General features: G+C 43.1%; 1 protein-coding gene across 2 annotated transcripts in view; it reads left to right on the top strand.

Moving 5' to 3' along the window:
* Positions 1-22,194, top strand: part of LOC138801642 (ammonium transporter Rh type C-like) — a 56,887-nt gene that overhangs the window by 25,849 nt on the left and 8,844 nt on the right. For both annotated transcript variants that reach the window (XM_069984693.1, XM_069984686.1), the window contains exons 3-8: positions 9,941-10,091; positions 13,356-13,503; positions 16,378-16,544; positions 17,786-17,923; positions 20,710-20,846; positions 21,162-21,286. In XM_069984693.1, coding sequence (XP_069840794.1) covers positions 9,941-10,091; positions 13,356-13,503; positions 16,378-16,544; positions 17,786-17,923; positions 20,710-20,846; positions 21,162-21,286 — 866 coding nt within the window. The remainder of the gene's footprint in view (positions 1-9,940; positions 10,092-13,355; positions 13,504-16,377; positions 16,545-17,785; positions 17,924-20,709; positions 20,847-21,161; positions 21,287-22,194) is intronic.

Genomic DNA, 22,194 nt, shown 5'->3' with positions numbered 1-22,194 from the left:
AGCATGAACAATAGTAGAAGGATGAATTTTACTATGTTTGGGGGGGTCCACACTACGGAACCCGCAAGGATAAGTTCCGGCAGATTCCATCGCTTGTACCCGTTTACGGTGGCGTGCATATCCGCCCGTGCCATTGACACCATTCTATGGCCGGGCCAATTCCGTGTTCCAGCGAAAGAATTAACAGGTCAGTTCTTTTGGTGGAATGCGGAATCCGCCTGGCCATAGAATGGTGTTTATGTCACGGGCTGATATGCATGTCGCCGCGAACGGGTACGAGCGACGGAATCTGTCGGAACTTATCCGTGTGGATTCCGTAGTGTGAACCTAGCCTTTTAGCATGCATATATAGTACTTACCATATGCACTGGAGGAATGTCATTTTTACTAGGACATTAATATTAGGTACAAGCATTGCAGATCAAGATATGCAGTTTTATAGCAACCCAGAATTCACTCACAGAGGTCATACAAAGTCTTCACCCACTGCAGAAGCAAAAGTCAGTTCCATTCAAATTAAAATCTTATCTCCTAATGATGTTGATTTCTATCTGATGCTGAAGGCACAGAGAAACACGTAGTCATTTTCGCTGGGGCATAAAGTCATGTTTTCAGCTTCAGTTTCATATCTATATATGAATATACAGGACCAGGTGTATTAGAACAATCTGATTACATTTACGTTTCTTTGTTCCAACGCTAGGACAGTAAAAGCTGAGTTAGGATGATCCTTGTTGTGCCCTTTTGTTCAAGAATAATTTCTGCGCTCTTTCAACTTTCTTTCAAACATATCTGAATTATCTAGTCACATCTGTATTACAAAAAATAACCAGTTACCTTTTCAGTTGACTCGTATCCATCCGAAATTGTTCTACATTTTTGTAGGATTACTTACCCACTTTTCCCTGCAGAGGATATCAGTTTAAAATCTTAAAGTGAACCTGTCACCTGGATATTCAGTACTAATGTGCTGACAGTGACATAGTTCTTAGGAAAAGGATACACATGTTAGTCTTCATTTTTTATGCTGCAGTGAAGTGCCTAGGAGGAAGATTAGAGCAATGAACTGCTAGGGCCACGTCTTTTTGACACTTCACAGCAATATAAGGCTATGTTCACACTACGTATATTTTAGTCATTATATTTCAGTCAGTATTGCAACCAAAACCAGGAGTGGATTAAAAACACAGAAAGGATCTGTTCACACAATGTTGAAATTGAGTGGATGGCCGCCATATAACAGTAAATAACTGCCATTATTTCAATATAACAGCCGTTGTTCTAAAATAACAGCAAATATTTACCCTTATATGGCTGCCATCCACTCAATTTCAACATTGTGTGAACAGAGCCTTTCTGTGTTTTTAATCCACTCCTGGTTTTGGTTGCAATACTGACTGAAGTATACTGACTGAAATATACATATACTGACTGAAATATATGTAGTGTGAACGCAGCCTAAGGCTATGTTCACACTACGTATATGTCCGGCCGCATATTTTTCACGGCTGGACATATACGTTTAAAACTCCGGCCGGAATTTACGCAAGTTGCGGCCGGCTACGTACGGTCCGCGAACTTACGCCCGTAAGCTACGTATGCTTCCCGAGCTGCGTACGTAGCGATCTGACAGCGGTCTTTTACTTGGAAAGCTTCGCCTAGCCCTGGACACCCCACAGAACCTTTTGGATCGGCACAAAAAGCTTTAAAAATGAAGAAATCACCACTACGTACGGGACCGCATGTTACGCTACGGACGTAAGTTACAGCATTTCCGTCCCGAAACAATGGTCTGGTTCATTTTTTACGGCGCCGCATATGATCCGGGCGTAAGTTTTTACGTAGTGTGAACTGTGCGGCCATAGATCGTATACTTTCCATTGTACGCAAACTACGTAAATCTCCGGCCGCTTATTCACGGAGCGCGCTATGGACGGAAACTTACGTAGTGTGAACGTAGCCTAAAGCTGTATTTTTCAGCAGGTTGCAGTCAGACTGCTAAATGAAAGGTAATATGTGTATCCTTTCCCCAAAAAAAGGATGGAGTAGTTTCTGTGGATTGGTGATTGCAAAAGCCAGATTGTAGGTGTCAAAAAGGATGAAATGGTGGGGTGGAGTTTAAGGTTGACCTTGAAAGAGTTTTGAAGCAAAGGGGAGAAGTGAGATGGGCTGGTAGCTGGACTAGGACGATGGGTCGAAGGATGGCTTTTTGACAATAGGTGTTTTCTTTGCGAATGTGGAAGCACAAATTGAACAAAAATTTGATGTAGTTTCAAGGCGAACTTATACAGAAATACAGAAAATTCTGATTCACAAACATTCCAGCAGCACTGTTTATCTGTTGACCTATATTCACTCTGTTCCCTGCAGAAGTTTTTTTTTTAACTACTTTTCAGTTAGGAATGCATAATACTGTGAATCCCCTATCCTTACCACGTATAAAGTCTAGATTTAAATCATTCTTTATTCATATTGGGAAGTTATTTCCCTGTCTTATAGTAAGATTTTCTTTGTTGCCCATAACAGCCAATCACAGATTATCTTTTATTTTTCATATTGCTCTGGTAAAATGAAAGTTGAGCTGTGATTGGCTGCTGTCACTTTTACTATAAGACATTTTGATAACTCTACCCCATATTGTTTGAGATCGAAAACAGTAGGGAGCTTTAGTCTACCACAGACCTGGTGCTGCAAGGCTACTTCAAAAACAGACAATTCATGACAGAAAGAAAAAACTAAGGGAATGCATTCTAAGGGCCCTATTACATGAATGGGCTGATTATCGCTTTGTAGAATAGAGACAACGATCAGCTAATGAAATGATCATCGGCTGATCATTTCTTTAGACCAAGACCTAATTCATCAGTCACAGACCACATATCCCTACATATTAAAGCGATGCGCAGCTGACGATTGCCCAAACAGTTAAGCTTTACCTGTCCACGCTCCCAGTCTTCTCCCACGTTTAACTGATCCGTTTTTTTTTAACGGACAAAAAAATAGTGTCAGCAACGTTTTTGTGTCCGTAAAAAAAACGGATCTGTTTTGATCCCTTTTTTTTATAATGGAAGTCAATGGAAAAACGGATCAAAACGGATGCACACAAATGCATCCGTTTTTCATCCGTTTTTTGCAAAAAAAGGATGAAAAAAACGGATTGCAAAAACGCAGTGTGAACCCAGCCTAATAGGCATAGTAATAGGCCCAGTTTACAGTATTGATTGGGCCTTCAATGGCCCGTGTAATAGGACCCTAAGTGTACACAAATGAATATATGGACTAAATATAATAAATCAATACCTTTATTTGACACAATAAACACACTACGTTTGGTTAAAACTATTAAAAAGCCCAGAACGGGATATAAAATTACACATAGAGGACCCAAAATAAGGCATCCTCGCTAGGAACTTCTAAAGTAAATAAATTCATGCCATGATTAGTTCAAATTCATTTAAATGACATATTAACCCTCAACACAATTCTTACAAGTAAAGTTCTAAGGTTGTGAAACATATAAATGATGTGATTTTTACAGTATAAGGCTATGTTCACAGTCTGTAAGAGACCGGCTGTTCCGTGACACCGGCCGGGTCACGGAATGGCTGGTCTCTGCACAGATCATCCCGGCCCGTACTGCAGTACCGGCTGGATGCTCTTTATGGCCATAGTGTTCTGCCCGCATCAGAACACTCCACAGCACACAATGAAGCAAGCGGCCAGAGCCGCTCGCTTCATTGTGTGAACTGACAGAGCTTTCTGCGGTCGCAATTCACTGAATTGCGGTCGCAGAAAACTGACATGTCAGTTATTTGCTGGTCCGCATGGGATCCCAGCCAGAGCGTATACGATGTGTATACCCCCCGGCAGGGATCCCATAGCAGATAGGGCAGTGTTCACAGGTGGATAAAGTACGGCCGTTGTTGCTGTTCACTGCTTAAAATATTGACATGAAAAAAAAATGGTGCTAGTGATCTGAAATAGAGAACACCTAAAAAATCATGGTTAAGAAGATGATAGGTACAACATGCCTATACAGGGACAAAAGTCGTGGCAGAAAGAGTTCCTGGTTGAAGACCCCATGCATATCATTGCATGTTGGCAACCTTGTTGTTTCTAGCTTCTACTTTTTTGATATGTACAGTATTAAACATTTTGTATACAAAGAAAACCTGTTAATATACATGGAAATATAAAACAAGGTGAGCAGCCCTGTAACTGAGAAGGAGGCAATTATACTGCTATTTTAGTATATTGCCTACAGCACACTTGCTAAAACTGGTGTTCATTATGTAGTAGTGTAGATAAGGATATAGCTAGTGACTCATGGGTTCTGCTGCAAGAGTTTAATTTGGGGCACACAATGCAACTTCTATTCACAACTGCCAGCCAAGTCCGCCTGTAACTTTCAGCTGCATCACTACTGTAGGTCCCTTAAAGGGAACCTCTTACCAGGTGTATTCATTCCTACCTGAAGGCAGCACAAAGTGGGATTTATCAAATGCACCCCTGGCATACACCGGAGGCACAGACCTTTGGGCAAACCAAGTGCCTTGGGCAAAATTTTGCACCCTTTCCGTGGAGTAAGCAATGTTGCCTGATGGGCCCATCATGTGACAGGTATAGGTCCCGCCGGATTTACTAAGAAGCGTGCACCTCATAGTAGATCCAGTGGGGTAAATGGGGCCAGGGCTTTATTTGCTCTTTTTGACAAGTCTCCCCTATAGTATTGACCGAGACTCTGATTGCTGTGCTGAGTCACTTTGGTACATCAGCAGATCAATGCTTGTTTACTTTATTGATCAGGCTGTCATTGGCCCACCTAATAGGAAGCTTAGATGGGCCAGGCATGCTCAGTTCAACCGCAATCTCCAGGAAGAACTGGCAGTTGGTCTCCACTAAACCTGCAAGGCAGGAGGATTGTGGGAAAGTGTGTGCATGGCCACAGCAGGGTCACAGGGAGTAAACCAAGGAGAGATTAGATTCACGGGAGTGAAAAACAAGACCGCACATTTGTACTCTTTTACATATAAAGATGTAGTACAGATCTGATTCTACTAACTTTGCTTCATGGCACAACCCCATTTAAGGTTCTATAGCCTTCTGGGATGTGATATCTACCTCTGCTACCTGACAACCTGTGTGTACTCTCTGCCCCTCCCCCTATCTCCTGCACTCTCTCTGGAGTCTCAGAGGATGCAGATGAAAGAGTCTGGAGCAGAAGGTAAGAGAAGTACCCAACTCTACTGTATCAGGCAGCTTCAGAGCGACAGTCAGCCATAGTATGGTGATGGGGCCTGCAGGCCCACCTGACACTGGCACAGCTATCTCACTGCACTGACAGGAACACTTACACACACATGATGTCATGAATGTGCCTGTGCCGAACTCCGTGCGCCCCTTGTCTCGTGCTGCGCGCCTGAGATGGCGCTGATATTCAGTGTTTATGTTTGTGCAGTGTCCTGAACCTTGTCTGAACACTGCTCTATTTCCTTCTATGTTTGTTCAGCCACGCCCGCTTTGCCTGAGATACTCCTGGCCACTCCGGAGTTAACTCTGATGCTGGTTAGCTAGTCTGACAGACTGTTCTCCCTGCCAGTCAGGTTGCTCTTGCCCCAGGTGTTCTGAGGAGATTAGGGGTTTGGTCGAATCAGCTCCTGCACTGGACCTCTGGTCTCCTATATAGTGTCTGCCAGCCTGCCTCTCACTGCCGGATATTGAGCTTGTCTCTGCCTGGTTCTGTTTCTCTTGCTCTGTCCATATTGCCTGTTTATTGACCTTGCTTCTTGGATTGTGATTCTGTACCGTGTTGCCCGATTGTTGTGACCCGGACTGTCGACTATTCTTTATTGTGTTTTGTCTGTCTGTCTTGTCTTTGTGTCCCACCAAGCCAGTACAGGGACCGCCGCCCAGTTGCTGCCCTAGGGTTTAGCCTAGGGGGGCAAGTAGGTAGGGTCAGTGGGCGGGGCTGAGCTTAGGATGCATTGTCTGTGCCCGCCATTTTGTCTCTCTTGGCGACTAGTCCTGACACATGATGTTTTGGCAGTAATAGTTACATAAGGGTAAAGAATAAAAGCCCTATTACACAAAGGAATTATTGGCCGTATTCCCCAGATATTGTCCGTTACGGCTAATAAGCGTCTTGTGTAATAGAAGACAACAGACTGCTGCTACCTTCTACGGGCTGCCCGGACGATCCAGCAATCACTCGGGCAGCCTCCCCGTGCCCCCCCCCCCGGCTCTTACTCGCTCGCTTCCGGTACACGGAATAGTGGTGGCAACGTCGTCTTGTGTAATAAGGGCTTAAGGGTAGGGGTCACAGTTTTTACTATTTGGCTAAAAATAACTTAAATACATGACTTCCCTGTAACAGTACTCGATTATATTAAGTTGCACACTTGGGTGTATTGTGTCACCCCTCTCAGTGTTCAGGTCTGCTTTTCCATTCATTTATTGTATGCATATTCAGTTATCAGTGCCTAATGGTATTATGTCGCCCCCCAGTGTTCAAGTATGGTACTTCTCATGTATATTTCACTGTATATGCCTAATGGTGTGATGATGCAATGGCTGGATGTCCCGTGACTGTGCCCCTACTTCCATGGTAACTCCAATGGCCATCGAGCTTTGGCTGGGGAATACCATGTGACTTCCTGTTCAGGCTTAGTCTTGTCTTCCACCTTCAGGGGGACAAGTGTGTGTTCTCTCTCCCCTGTCAGGAGAGAGATACGTGTGCTCTGCTTCTCCAGTTCCACCAGAAGTGTTCCTGGCTGTGTGCTTTTCTCCAGTCCTCAAGATTCTCATCTATTCTCCAGATCTGGGTGCCGTTCTTCAGTCATTCCTCTCATCATCACCTTCTCTAATCATCAACAGCAAGTATTCATCTCAGTTCCATTCCGCCCAGCATCTTATCCTCAGTATCACTACTACTCCCATCATTCAGCACGCTATCAGCACAGCCTATTGCAGCATCACCCATTACTTTGCTTTATTCAAGTCTGCCTTATACCCGGTTGCATCCGGAGAGACTGTTGCTACTAGTTACCACCGTTACAATAATCATACAACTACCATTGTTTCTGAACCTTGGCATTGGTGTGATAATTGGTGCCCTGACTAAGGACAACGAGGAATCGCATGCCCATTATCCCCGCATGGTCAGGAGCCCAGTTTCCAGCTGTATCACCCTTGTGCCTTCACTGTGACAACCCTATGCCCTACAGCTGTCCTGGTTCCTGCCTGTTAGCACCATCTACACTGCGGAGTGGTCCCTAGGGGCCAGGGCATCGCAATCATATAGGGCGAGACAGCACTCAGAAACCACTTACAGTAGTTACATTGATTTTACCATTACTCTCTTCCAACAGCTATAGCATTTCATATAGAAAGTATGCAAGGCCACCAGTTTAGTATTGTAATCCATTATGATTGTACATCATTCCACAGCTATTCTATAACACGGTTATCCAGCATTATGGCATGCTTCTATAGAATGTCTTTGCATAATAATGTTGTTTCTAACATTTTCTCTTTGACCATTCTCACCAAGTCAACTTGGAAAACACTGACCTAACTCTTCAACATTTATGTATGCATTTACCAAACACCTGTTGGAGTATAGTAACAGCTGCAGTTAAAAGGACAGTAAATGGCACCGTGCTATTAAGTTATAATGAAGTCCCTGTACTCTCTGTAATCTCTCGGGTTGTCCTATGTTTGTCACTCCTGTATCCTTTTTGATATTCGATATAATGGTTGCTGCATGTGCCAGGTAAAAAACAAGTAATTCTCCCACAGTGTCTGATACTTCTCTACAAAGCTGAAATTTGAAAAAAAGCCAGAGCTCCACTTTGTCCCACAAGATTTTTCGACCCTTCCAATGATTTTCTATGACAGTAATTTCCCAAGGGCCTGTGAAAACTTAGACCTTTGACAGTTGACGTGTATGCTAGAACATACCCATGTATATGTCTGCTGACCCTAGGTCATTAGTAATATCCTGATTGGTCACTTTTTTTTCCCAGGTCATTTTCACTTATTACTAGCTTCGATCAACAGCTTTGTTATTGCACTAAAGATTTTTCAACCTGTGTGAACCCGGTAAAGATTAATAGACATTATATAAAACAAGTGACGAAATTTATGATTGTGGGGATCAGCATATGCTTATTCATCACTTATACAATATACCTGGAGGGAGAATTTTTAGGTGTCTCCTTTTTTTTTATTTACAGTTAGCTCTCAGGTGCAATGAATACAACGATCACTATGCTAAGTCTAATATAATTATGTATTAGTATGTAGGAAAGTAAATGCTTCCACCCTAGGAAGGGCCTATTTACTATATAGGTAAAGTAGCTTTGAGTATACATTAGATGGTTGAGATAACCATTACGTTGTTTTATATTAGGCTGGCGTCACTGTGTTTTTGCAATCCATATTTTTCAAAACGGAAGGAAATGCATGAAAAAAATGTGTGCATTTGTGTGCATCCATTAAAAAAAGGGATAAAAAAAAACTGATCAAAAGCCTCCCTTTTTTGGTGTACACAAAAATGTGGTCGACCATGTGTTTGTGTATGCTAAAAAAAACTGATTTTTTTTATCCTTTTTTTTTATTTTTATGATAACCGTCAATGGAAAATCAGAATAAAAAGGATGCACAGAAAGGCATCCTTTTTTCATCCGTTTTTATTTGCATTAAATGGATGAAAAAAACGTATTGCAAAAACGCAGCTTGAACTCAGCCTCATACTGAAATTAATATACTGTATGGGTAATTCAGGTAATAGAGGATCACAGCTATGGTGTGATTCAGATCCCTGGATATACATAGCACATAGCTTACAATGTTTCTTTCTCGAGCACTTTCTATCTTTAAAAGGGTCCTTTAGAGCAAAATTGTCAACTAGATTTATTTTTGCTGATTGAAACTAAATACTGAAACATGTTCTTTATTCATTATCTTTTTATTTTTTGTTTATTATTTTTAGTGCATTATTATGTGGGCATCCCTTCACAAGTGTAAGCACAGTAGACTAAAGGCAACCTCACTGACTTTTATGGGAGAGTTTTCTAGGCATGCTATGTGACCTGTATGGAAGTCATTATAAAGGGAGGGAAGGAGGTGACCATCACCTATTGTTAATGGCCTAATGACCTTATCTATACACAGGTGTCACATTGGTGTCACTGGTGTCATTCATTGTTGACCCATGATGAGAAGGAGAAGACTGCTGAAAGGTTTTCTCTAACAGGAGGTGTCAGCTTGCCTGAGCTGCTTTACAGCAAGCCCCATAAATATAGGAACAATAGACTAAAGGCTTATTGACTTCCATGTGAGCGTTTTCTAGGCATGCTCTGTAATCTGTGCACAGGTCATCACGCTGGGAGGGGAGAGGTTGAGCGCTGATCATCACCAACTGGGAATGGCCTAATCTTTTTGAATTTTTATACTGGTGTCACCTTTTATTGTAATCCTGCCTGTGGTGACAAGGAGGAGTGATTAGTGATGGGGATAAGGCAGTCGCTGACTTAATAGTTACTTCTGTTCAGTAAATAATGGCTGTAAATAAAGAACATGATCATTATTTACGGCCATAATTAACAAAATACAGCCATGTTTACACAACGTAAAATTAAGGACAAAATAATCATGATCATTATTTGAGGCCGTATTTATCCAATTATGACCGTGTTTTGCCCTTAATTTTCTATTCTGTGAGCCATAAAGTCTTTTCACCTCAAATGAAGGTTGTCCTAAAACATGACAAAAATATTGTACGTGATGTATGAATATATCCTTATACTACCACCACTATCTTATGTTTCTGTTATAAATTCAAAAGAAATTTTTAAATAAAAAAAATCAACTTCTAAATAAGAATGTGATCCAGATGACTGTTAATAAATTAGAAATAACTTGATGTTCTCTTTTTCAGCTTAATCAATGCCGACTTCTGTGTGGGCTCTGTATGCATTGCATTTGGAGGTGTTCTGGGCAAGGTCAGCCCTGTGCAAGTAATGCTGATGACTCTTTTTCAAGTGACCCTCTTCTCTGTGAATGAATTCATTCTTCTAAATAAACTACATGTAAGATATACATCTAATGGCCTTTATCTGTGTATTTGAATCCAACTAGTTCACAGTGATACGGTGAATTGAGGGAGGGACTCCCCGGACAGTCTTTAGATCCTCCGGGGAACCCATAGGAGATGGCGGCGGGCAGTCTGCTGCCGCTCCTATTGCACAGGGTGACAGCCAGCAGACTGTTGTTATCATTGTAGTTTTTCTGAAAATGTTGAAAGACAACGATCAGCTGACGCCTTGCTGATTGTTGCCTATTAACAGGAGCTGTTACACCAAGCGTTTATTGGCCATTAATCGGCCAAATACGGCTGATAATCACTTTGTGCAATAGGGCCTTTATTTTACAATTCTGTTAGTTACTGTTAAAAACCGACAACGTTGGAGATGTCACCAAATAGTTTACTTTTCAGCTATGGTTCCTACATTCTGATGTCCTAGATTTATATGGCTTTTCTGATGTCGAATAAACACTAATTTAGATATTTTGGTGGCATAGTGCCCCCTAGTGCTCTATTGATTCTTATTGGCTGTCATGTACTATAGTAGTGATTACATTGTTACCTGTCTACAAGAAGATCCTGCTAGTGGGACTGAGCTACTAAGCATGTGTGACCACCTCACCGGACAATATTTGGTGGACATTCTGAGAGGCAATCTATAGAACACTAGGGTGTTGTCTAACCAGTATGTAAGCAATAATTGGAGATGGGAAAATATTGTTTTAATTTATACTAATTAAAAACTATAATTTTTTTTTCTTTTGTGGTGAGTCAGTTAATCTGTGGGGGGCCCTGAAAGTAGGTGTTTAAAGGGAACCAATCACTTAAAAAACGCATGTAAAGCTATGGGAATGTGCTGTAGCAGCACGCAGCACACTTCCCAAATATGCTTTTATACCCCCCGTCCCTGCAATGTACAAGCCAAAAACGTACTTTATAAACTCGGCGCTCTGTATGTAAATTACCCCCAAGTAATCCTCTGGGGAGCTGCGGGCAAGTAGTCACGGTCCCTGGGCGTTCTGCAGTGCTAATCACGCCCCTCTGGGCGTGATTAGCCTGCATAATTGTGGTGGCGTCATCGGAGGCGCGCTGTCTCTAACGTCAGCACGCCTACGTTCTTGCTGTGCCGCTCATGCGCAGTACAGCGGGTCCGGTCTGCGCCGTACTGCGCAGTTGCAAAATAGGCTCGAACTCATTGCCGGATCTCCAGCAATGAGTTTGAGGCTTTCTGCACGTGCGCAGTACGGCGCAGACCGGACCCGCTGTACTGCGCATGAGCGGCACAGCAAGAACGTAGGCGTGCTAACGTTAGAGACAGACCGCCTCCGATGACGCCGCCACAATTATGCAGGCTAATCACACCCAGAGGGGCGTGATTAGCACTGCAGAACGCCCAGGGACCGTGACTACTTGCCCGCAGCTCCCCGCCCAGAGGACTACTTGGGGGTAATTTACATACAGGGCGCCGAGTTTATAAAGTACGTTTTTGGCTTGTACATTGCAGGGACGGGGGGTATAAAAGCATGTTTGGGAAGTGTGCTGGGTGCTGCTACAGCACATTCCCATAGCTTTACATGCGTTTTTTAAGTGATTGGTTCCCTTTAACTCCTCTGTAGCACCATCACAGGGTCGATGAAGTATTACACATTACCAGTCATAGTAGCAGCTTTATTACATTGATATTAGCTGCAGGTGACTTGCTGTCGCTGATAAGTCATTAGAGGATAACCCACTCCCTAAAAATAATTATGGCACTAAACCACAGCGTGTCATTTGGGTAGAGGAGGGATGTGGCAATTGTTAGACTGGTTATGATGATCTTTCTCTTGGAGTTCTATGGATCTGATGTAAATGACTTTTGTAAGGATTGGGAGTTGTTTATCAGTCATTCCTGACACCTTGCCAAACAAAAATTTTCTTTTCTTTATTACCTACCCTTAGCAATAATAAAACTTTATATCACACCTTCATAATACCCATGCACAATAAATAAAAGTTATTAAACATAATCATGGTGTTCAGCTACTAGAGAATGGATTGTCCCTAAATGAACCTGTTTTGAACAAATACATGCCAAGAAATGGAGAAACAGATGACTTTTAAAAACTAAACTTACATTAAAACACAGATGTTTTTGCCCAAAGTATGGAAAGATAAACATAAATGAAGTCCTGCTCCAGCCTTAGGTTGGATAGTACCAGCGTGGTACCTTTTGGTGCTGTCCTCATACTATCATACAGTAAACAGACATGTAAAAATTTTACATTTTCTTTACATAGATTTAAAGGGAATCTCAATTCTATACAATACTATACAGTTTATATTATAAATAAAACAAAAGAGTGTATACTCCGTGGAGTTAAACACTCGTCAGCGCTGCACTGCAGAAAGGTAACTAATTTGCTGCTATATAGATCTTGAGGATTCCGTATCCTCAGTGAAAATTACAAACCAAATTACCAATATGATCTACAGCGCTATAGTACCTGGGGGATATGTTGTCTGAAATTGGTATGGCAAAAGAAGAATAAATATAGGTATACTCAGATGGTTATACTAGAAGGCAGCTGATTACCCTAGGTATATAGATCAGCTGTTACTCAGCCTACAATCAAGTGATATATGGCTAGTTGGACACTCTCGTTGTTCCTACCTGTTTAATGCCGTTACGATGTATAGTTCACACGTGTAGTTTCATGATGCCCAAAGTGACGTCACTCAACTGTGGATTCCTCCCGATCTACTCCACTACGCCGGGTGTAAGGTAGCAGCGGAGCCACCGGCCGGGGCTCGCTCCCGACCCCGATCAAAAAGGACATCTATATTCTCCTCCAATTTTTCAAGACTACATTTCGGGCATCATGAAACTACACGTGTGAACTATACATTGTAACGGCATTAAACAGGTAGGAACAACGAGAGTTTCCAACTAGCCATATATCACTTGATTGTAGGCTGAGTAACAGCTGATCTATATACCTAGGGTAATCAGCTGCCTTCTAGTATAACCATCTGAGTATACCTATATTTATTCTTCTTTTGCCATACCAATTTCAGACAACATATCCCCCAGATACTATAGCGCTGTAGATCATATTGGTAATTTAGTTTATATTATAATTTGTGGAGGTCAGGAGCATTGGTTCACAGGATACTTTCTCTTCACCATTGACAATTGATACACTAATACAATTGATACAAGTTGCCCTGTATTTCCTAATCACATCTTACAGCAAGTAACGCTGATATGTTCTGTATCCCACCACAGGTCATTGATGCTGGTGGATCAATGACAATTCACACCTTTGGGGCATATTTTGGACTGACAGTCGCTTGGATCTTAAAGCGTCCACATCTTAGTGAAAATAACAACAAAGAAGGATCAACATATGTTTCCGATCTGTTTTCCATGATTGGTGAGTTGCTCTGTTCATTTGATAAGGGAATCTGTCACAATAAACTATGGGAGCAGTTATAGAACAGAAGGAAGGAAGCTGATAGAGAAAGAGATAGAATGCTTGTCAGTGGCGTAGCGACCGCGGTCACCGCCGCTGCTAATGGGGGGCCTGCGAGGCCCCCCCTTGCCACCGCACTGCCCCCTTCCATATCCACTTGTGACCGCAAGCAGGGTTTTGCTTGCGATCACAAGAGGGAGGCAGGGACGGGCCCCCGGCTGACGCGCAGCTCCCTGGCTCCCGGATCTGTCCGGTCCCGTCCCCGGCAGTACACACCAGTGATCTTTGTGTGCGCCAGGGAAGTACTTCTGGCACAGCAAGCGTCTATAACAAGCGCGCGCTGTGCTGGAAGTAACATCCCCAGCGCACTCTGAGGTCACCGGTGTGTGCTGCCGGGGACGGGACACAGCCGGGAGCCGCACGTCAGCCGTTAGCCAGACCGGAGGACAGGAGGAGAGAGACACGGCAGGGGAGCGAGTTGTCAGGTGAGTTGTTTTTTTTGCACAGACTGGGGGCATCTATGAGGGGGATACATGGGGGGCATCTATAAGGGGGCATACATGGGGGATACATATGGGGGGATACATGGGGGCATCTATAAAGGGGAATACATGGGGGGCCATCTATAAGGGGGATACATGGGGGCATCTATAAAGGGGAATACATGGGGGGCATCTATAAGGGGGATAACACGGGAGGCCATCTATAAGGGGGTCTACACGGGGGTGTATGCAATAGGGCATGTACTATAGTGGACCACACAGAGGGGGCCATATACTACAAGGGGATAACATAGTGTCAGCCTACCCACTAAATGAGGGTGTAAAGGGACCAGTACAGATGTGCAGTTAGTAGAGAGATGAGGATGGTGCCAAAGTGAGGAGCCTAATATGTCTGTCTGGCAGATTCTGTGGATTTGTGGCTCGGAGAAGTTCTCATAACGGCCCAGGACAGATGGAGAAGAAGATGAAAAGGGAAGAACTCTGATCAGAGAAGACGTTCCCTGTGAGTCACCTGATATAACTGCAGTGTAATGTATATACTGTAGTGTACAGAACCTGTGTAGAGCTAGGTACCTCTGCATGACTGTATCAGGTGATAGTGATCTGTGTACAGTGGATTATTCAGTAGCAGCGGTGGTGTTAGTCAGTAGCAGCAGTGGTGTTAGTCAGTATATGGCGGTTGTTACTTGTAATCTGGCACTGTGTTTTATTGGATTTAGTATACTGGATTTGGTCGGTACCAATATGGTGGTGATGGCAGTGGTTGTGGTGGTAATATTTCCCCCTTGTGTACTGGTATTATTGGTCTCAGTATACAGGATCTGGTTAGTGACAGTATGGTAGTAATATGTATGGTGATAATATTTCCTATATACTGGTATTATTGGTAATACCAGTCTTGAGATTTTTTTTATATATATATATATATATATATATATATATATATATATATATATATATATATATTGTAGAAAGGTGAATGGTAAGATACTGGAGGGGGTGTACATCTCACTCAGACTGCTAGCTGGGCTGAGATGGTAAACTCCGGGAAAGATGTGGTTCAGCAGAGATATTCTGCTGAGCTGTTGTTTATTATTTCCGGGCCTGGATTTTACTGGAATGGCGGGTAGGTTTGGTAGTGGGACCTGCCATTCCCTCCCCACTCCAGTCCACACCTTGCGCACAGGTGTAAGCAGGTGCTAATCGCTCCAGCTCATAAAAGGCAGCTCAGAGGGCTGAATGTTGCTGAGAGCCTGGAAGCCACTGATCTGTGTCAGATACTACTGCTGTTTATTTCTGTTTGGTTGAGTCAGGTGAGACCTCTGTTTAGTTAGAGCCCAGCCGGGCAGGTGTTTATTTTGTATCCTGTTTTTGCACAGTGCTGCTATGTTTATTTTTATGCCACAATAAAACAAAGTTGGACTTTTTATGTTAAATTGGCATAAGGACTGCATTATTCTCGCTACCCCCTACTAAAGATCCCCACTATATATATATATATATATATATATATATATATATATATATATATATATATATATATATATATATATATATATATATTTATACCAATAGCATTGCTTGGTCGAGGAAGGGGGGGGGGGGGGGGCAGGCCAAAGTTGACCTCTTGCACCAGGGCCCAGGAGACCTTAGCTACGCCCCTGATGCTTGTCATTTCTTAGATTGAAGTTCTGCTGATTTTAGGCTTGGGGTTCCAGTGGGTGGTCCTAATGAGTGACTGACAGCATATGTGTACTCATATATAATGGACTGTCAGCAACTGAAAGGGACTGCGTAATGCAATCCAAAGCATCAAATAAACAGAGATTTAGTTGAGTAAATGAATCTTTACTCCCAAAGCTATATATCTATCTGCTCAGCTGTTCTCTGTAATGCAATGCCTTTAAATTAAAGAGCACTTTTAGTGAAGAGATTTATGTTCAGATCCCAGACCAGACATCTTAATTTTATCAGATTATACTGTAGTTACTGTACTGGTAAATTGTAGCTGCACAAATACTGCAAAATACCATAAAATATATATAATAAAATATATATAAATAATATGTACTACAACTCCCCAATATTAGGTACCTTCAGGCTGAAGTTACTGCAATACTGCAGCACCGAATATTACCATAAGGTTAAGAACAATGCAACAAAAAGAACAAAACCAATCAGATTCCACCTTTCATTTTCCAAAGAGTCTGTAAAGAATGAAAAGTGGAATCTGATTGGTTGCTAGGGGCAACTGAGCCAGTTTCACTTTACACCATGTTTGATAAATCTCCCCTCAGAGTTGTGATGACTTGTCTCTTTTGTTTTAATGCAGGAACCTTATTTCTATGGATGTATTGGCCCAGCTTTAACTCAGCAGTATCACATCATGGGGATGCCCAGCACAGGGCTGCCATTAACACATATTGTTCTTTGGCCGCAAGTGTTGTGACAACCGTTGCCATTTCCAGTGTGGTAAACAAACAGGGTAAACTATCCATGGTAAGTCCAAACATTTGCCAGTTTGTTTTAAATATATCTTTCATAAATATTTTTCTCCTGCCACAACATGTTTTTAAATTGGTTCTATAAAAATAGTATTTTATCGATGTAAAACATGTCAGTACAGGCATGAATGACTGGATGAATCAGGTATATGACCAGGTCATGTGGCCCCTGTGGGGAGCCATGCTTTTAATAAAAATAAATCACAAAAGACAAAAAAGCAATAAAAATGCTTAAAAAACAAAACAATAAGCTTAGGAAATTGAAAGGAATTTGTAAAGCCAATGGTGGCTGAGCAGCTGATGACGCAGCAGAGGGGGGCCGGCACGAGGGACGCTTGGAGCGGTTCGGCCGGCCTCCCGAAGATTACATCATTGTCACAAGATGGGGGTCGACACAGATCAGGTGAGTATAGAGCACTACACTTCCGGCTCTAGCGTGGGTGGGGGTGGAACACGGGGAAGGGGGCCATTCACTAGCATAACATTATATAACTTTGTAACACATGTATAACTTTGTAACGTGTGTTATTTAGTGAATAATTGTTTAGCGCCGCACTACCCCTTTAAGACTGACTATTGCTTATGATGCCGTGCCACCAACCCAATCTCTGATTTACCTTATCTCAGGTCCATTGAGTCCCCTTTTACATAACTCTGCAACAACACAAATGTTTGTTCTAAACCTACAAGGGCATACAAAGAATATTAGGGTGGAATGGCAAAATAAAGACCCCCCAATGTATGTAATACTTCATTGTGCTTTGGTAGAATCTCCATTGGATCAGATTTATCAACAGGTTGAATCTGGCATTGTTCCCCAACAAAAAAATTCAACTGTAATGTACTGACTATTTTTTTTTTTTTTAATGTACTGACCTTTTTATTTTTAATGATACATTCATGTTGAAAAAGTGATACAAATGTTTCATAGATAGGGTATTTAGACTGAAAACCAACTTTTTCAATAATATTTACACCAGTGATAAATCCACCCCTTAGAGCACTTCTTTCCTTTGCACAACAAATGATAAAACTTAGGCTACTTGCACCCTCCTCTAGGGGGAGCCAAGCGTACAACATGTGTATGTATACAGCTGCTATTGGCTTTCCTCTATGCCAGGTGTTTCAAGTGTTACTACTAAAAATGATGTGGCATGACTCTGTGCAATATCTCTTGTATCTATATATTATTTTATAGAAAATGTCAGACTGATTTATGAAGCCTTTTCCTCCCAGGTGCATATTCAGAATGCAACCTTGGCTGGAGGGGTCGCAGTTGGAACAGCAGCAGAAATGTTTCTGACACCGTATGGCTCTCTGATAGTTGGATTCATCTGTGGAATAGTTTCTACTCTTGGATTTACCTACCTTACGGTAAGTTATATGGTTTGTTACTATTATTTATGTATGAGGACACATATGGCAGCACAATAAATGTCTATGGGCCCAGGGAGTTATTTAAAAATTTTCAACAAAATATTGCCCTGTGTAACAATGGAGCAATATGTAGTTAATTGAAAAGGACCTGTGGAAGAGGTACTTGTGCTAAGACATATACAGTAAGCCATTAAAGCTGACAGGTCTTCTTTAAAGACTATGGACATTTTTAAATTATTGTTATTGAACTGAATCTATTACGGGGTTGCTCATTGCTACACATTGTGCACCACTTGGCTTGTGCAGATTGCAGATAACAATACATAGCAAGCAGGAGCGTAACTAGAACTAGCTGGGCCCCATAGCAAACTTTTGATTGCCCCCCCCCCCCCAAACAACTGACCACTAGGGCTGTGAAGAGAGAGCAATATGTATATATAGTATTAGGAAAAGCATTATAGCACCATGACCAATGCCATTACCACTATATTGTTACCAATCAAATCCAGTATGCAGGGGCGTAGCTTAAGGCTGATGGGCCCTGGTGCAAAATTTTAGCTTGGGGCCCCCCATCTCACCCGATCAGGCAAAGTCCTATCTGCCCCCACATAGTAGCCAATGCCCCCATATAGTGCCCCCCATATAGTAGCCAATGCCCCCATATAGTAGCCAATGCCCCCATACAGTGCCCCCATTGTAGCCAGTGCCCTCCATAGTAGCCAATGCCCCCAATACAGTGCCCCCATATAGTAGCCAATGCCCCCATACAGTGCCCCCATATAGTAGCCAATGCCCCCATATAGTAGCCAGTGCCCCCATACAGTGCCCCCATATAGTAGCCAATGCCCCCATATAGTAGCCAGTGCCCCCATACAGTGCCCCCATATAGTAGCCAATGCCCCCATATAGTAGCCAATGCCCCCATACAGTGCCCTCATATAGTAGCCAATGCCCCCATACAGTGCCCTCATATAGTAGCCAATGCCCCCATATAGTAGCCAATGCCCCCATATAGTAGCCAATGCCCCCATACAGTGCCCCTATATAGTAGCCAATGCCCCCATATAGTAGCCAATGCCCCCATACAGTGCCCCCATATAGTAGCCAATGCCCCCATATAGTAGCCAATGCCCCCATACAGTGCCCCATATAGTAGCCAATGCCCCCGTATAGTAGCCAGTGCCCCCATACAGTGCCCCCATATAGTAGCCAGTGCCCCCACAGTAGCCAATGCCCCCATACAGTAGCCAATGCCCCCATACAGTGCCCCCATTGTAGCCAGCGCCCTCCATAGTAGCCAATGCCCCATACAGTGCCCCCATATAGTAGCCAATGCCCCCATACAGTGCCCCCATATAGTAGCCAATGCCCCCATACAGTGCCTCCATATAGTAGCCAATGCCCCCCATAGTAGCTAATGCCCCCATACAGTAGCCAATGCCCCCATATAGTGCCCCCCATAGTAGCCAATCCCCCCCTGCGACCAGAAAAACGACAAACAGGCGACTCACCTGTCCGCCGGCCCCAGCAGCTCCTCTCCCGACACTCCGGTCTCCCGTCATCCTCCGGCACAGGCAGCCGGGGACAGAGAGACTGCCGCTGCAGAACACTTCCGGGACACAGAGGATGCCCAGAGGATGACGGGAGACCGGAGTGTCGGGAGAGGAGCTGCTGGGGCCGGCAGACAGGTGAGTAGGACAGTGATCCCCTCCGCCCGCCCAGCCTGCCACTTCTATCGCCGCTTAGCCGATCAGGAGCCCAGGAAAGTGCTGCTCATTGCACTTTTTTCCGGGCTTCTGATCGGCTCAGCTGAGCGGCGATAGAAGGGGCGGGCGGAGGGGATGGCTCAGGGCCGCTCACTATGCATATGCATAGTGAGCGGCAATACAGGGGGCGGGGGCATGTTTTAACGCGGGGTCCCGGGCCCCCTGAACCCCCGGGCCCCATAGCGACGGCGTACCCTGCCCCCATGGTAGCTACGCCAGTGATAGCAAGCTGCTCAATGCTCCAGTGTTAAAGCGTAACTGTCATTTCAGGGTTATTTTTCTGAAAACATTAAATATCAACAGTACAAGCGATTTTAAGAAACTCTGTAATAGGTTTTATGTACTAAAAGAGTTTCCTTCTGTACTGAAAAAGCAATCTCCCAGCCTCCCCCCTCACATCAAATGAAGCAGGATTTCTGTGTCCATTATGTGGCTATGGAGAGGGGAGGGGCTGTTAGGAGTGACTGAGCACGGAGCAGTCCTGCACAGCACAACACCCTGCAATCTTCTCTCAGTAAGTTCATAGATAAGCACTGACCTTTCTGACACCTGAATCCTGCGGTTTAGGTGCCCAGAGAGTCTACAAACAGCTGACCTTCATGTCACCTCTTCCTGCTCCCTCATCTCCCTCGGCCCCTCCCCCCTTCATAGGCTTACAATGGAGAGAGCAGAGTCCGTCTTCACTGGCTTCTCTGTAATGAAGACGTGTTTGCCTGATAATGCACAGATAAGAAGTCAGGGGGGGAGTCTGGGAGATTGCTTCTTGAGTACAGAAGGAGGCTTTTTTGGCTGATGAAACCTATTACAGAGTTTCTTAAAATCGCTTATACTACTGATTTCTGCAATAAAAAAAAATATGACAGTTACTCTTTAAGTCTAAACAAGAGCCCATACACCTTCTAATCCAGCAATGCATTAATTTTAATACAGTAACTTGTATTATGAAAAATAATTAAAGTTACTGTTTGGTGTAAAAAGTTTGCAACATGTTTAAGTTTTTCATACCATACCTTTCAGCCTCTTTTATCATCTAAGCTTAACCTCCATGACACGTGTGGAATCAACAATCTTCATGGGATGCCCGGAATAATTGGAGGGATAGTAGGAGCAGTAACAGCAGCTTGTGCTACCGGCGGTGTTTACACAGATGAAGGGTGAGATATGTTACAGAATAAAAATGATTGAAAAGGATGAATACATGTAAATAGGAATAAGTTGTCCCATAATGTGGTATCTTCTGCCTTGTAATGGAACTGCACCATCTAGTGTCCAAAAGTGGATATTGCTAGGATCTGATCCTGTTGTGTGATGTCAGAAATGTTTATTTCAAAGTCATCTCATCCTTGCATCCTTGCAAGAACAATGGGACAAACAAAGCAGATGTCCACCAATTAATGTATTTTTCACAGTGATACATACAGTATAATACGTATGTGGGCACAATGTAAGGACAACATTTTTTTCTTTAGCTTGATAACTCTGTTCGGATTTGAAGGGGACTATGCAGGCAGAACTCCCAGCATACAAGGAGGATATCAAGCCGCGGGTATCTGTGTGTCTCTGGCGTTTGCCTTTGTTGGAGGTACTGCAGTAGGTAAGGAAGAGCTCACTCTCCATTGACCATACAAGAACTCTCGATGATGATGGACTAGATTGTTGAGACCATAATTTTATTTATTTATTTGTTTTTATTACTTTGTCAAACATAGTGAATAGTTTTTATCCACAATTTCCCTGTCTAGCAACATGTCGATACATATGAAACTATATATTTGTAATGTATTGGTGCTATTAATGGTGCTATTAATGCTATCAGTATTCAGACTGCTAAGCTCACAGAAACTCTTAAAATATATCAGTTTTTAACAGCCAGGTGTAGATAAGAATGTTCCCATTTGCTGACAGTAAGAAGCAACCTTGAAAATGGTGAAGAGCTGATACTCAAAGGGGGAAATTTATCAAGTGGTTTTAGGCTATGTCCACACTATGTTAAAACAGTGAGAACTTCATAATAGCTATTGGGCAAATAACTGTCATTATTTTTCAAAAAACAGCCGTTATTTGCACAACAACGGCCATTGTACCACAGGTACATTGCTTTTTTAGTTTTTAACAGGAATAGAGCAGCACCAGTGCAGGTATGCCATTGCCGCGGTCCTTTTTTTTTTTGAACCACTACCCGGTTCCCATGCATGGCGCCGGTCTATTACCGAGCACCAGCCGGGCTTGAAGTGCTTGGGGCGGACAAGCCAACTGGCCCCAATGTGACTAGTTTCCCTCTCCTCTGTAATGTGGCTCTTTTAGAATTAACGGAGCCGCATCACAGAGGGGAGGGGAGATCGTCACACTAGGGGCCAGCCGGCCTCCAGTGCTTCATGAATGGCTGGCGCTGAGTAATAGACCGGCGCCGTGCTCTGGGATCGGGCGACGATTAAAAAAAAGCATTGTGGTATCCACAGTGTCTATTCATGTAAAAAAAACAAAAAGACTGAGGTACCGGTG

This window comes from Dendropsophus ebraccatus, chromosome 1, assembly GCF_027789765.1.
Source record: "Dendropsophus ebraccatus isolate aDenEbr1 chromosome 1, aDenEbr1.pat, whole genome shotgun sequence".
Taxonomy (NCBI): domain Eukaryota; kingdom Metazoa; phylum Chordata; class Amphibia; order Anura; family Hylidae; genus Dendropsophus; species Dendropsophus ebraccatus.
The sequence above is the reverse complement of the archived record's forward strand: the minus strand, read 5'-3'. Positions and strand labels throughout refer to the sequence as shown.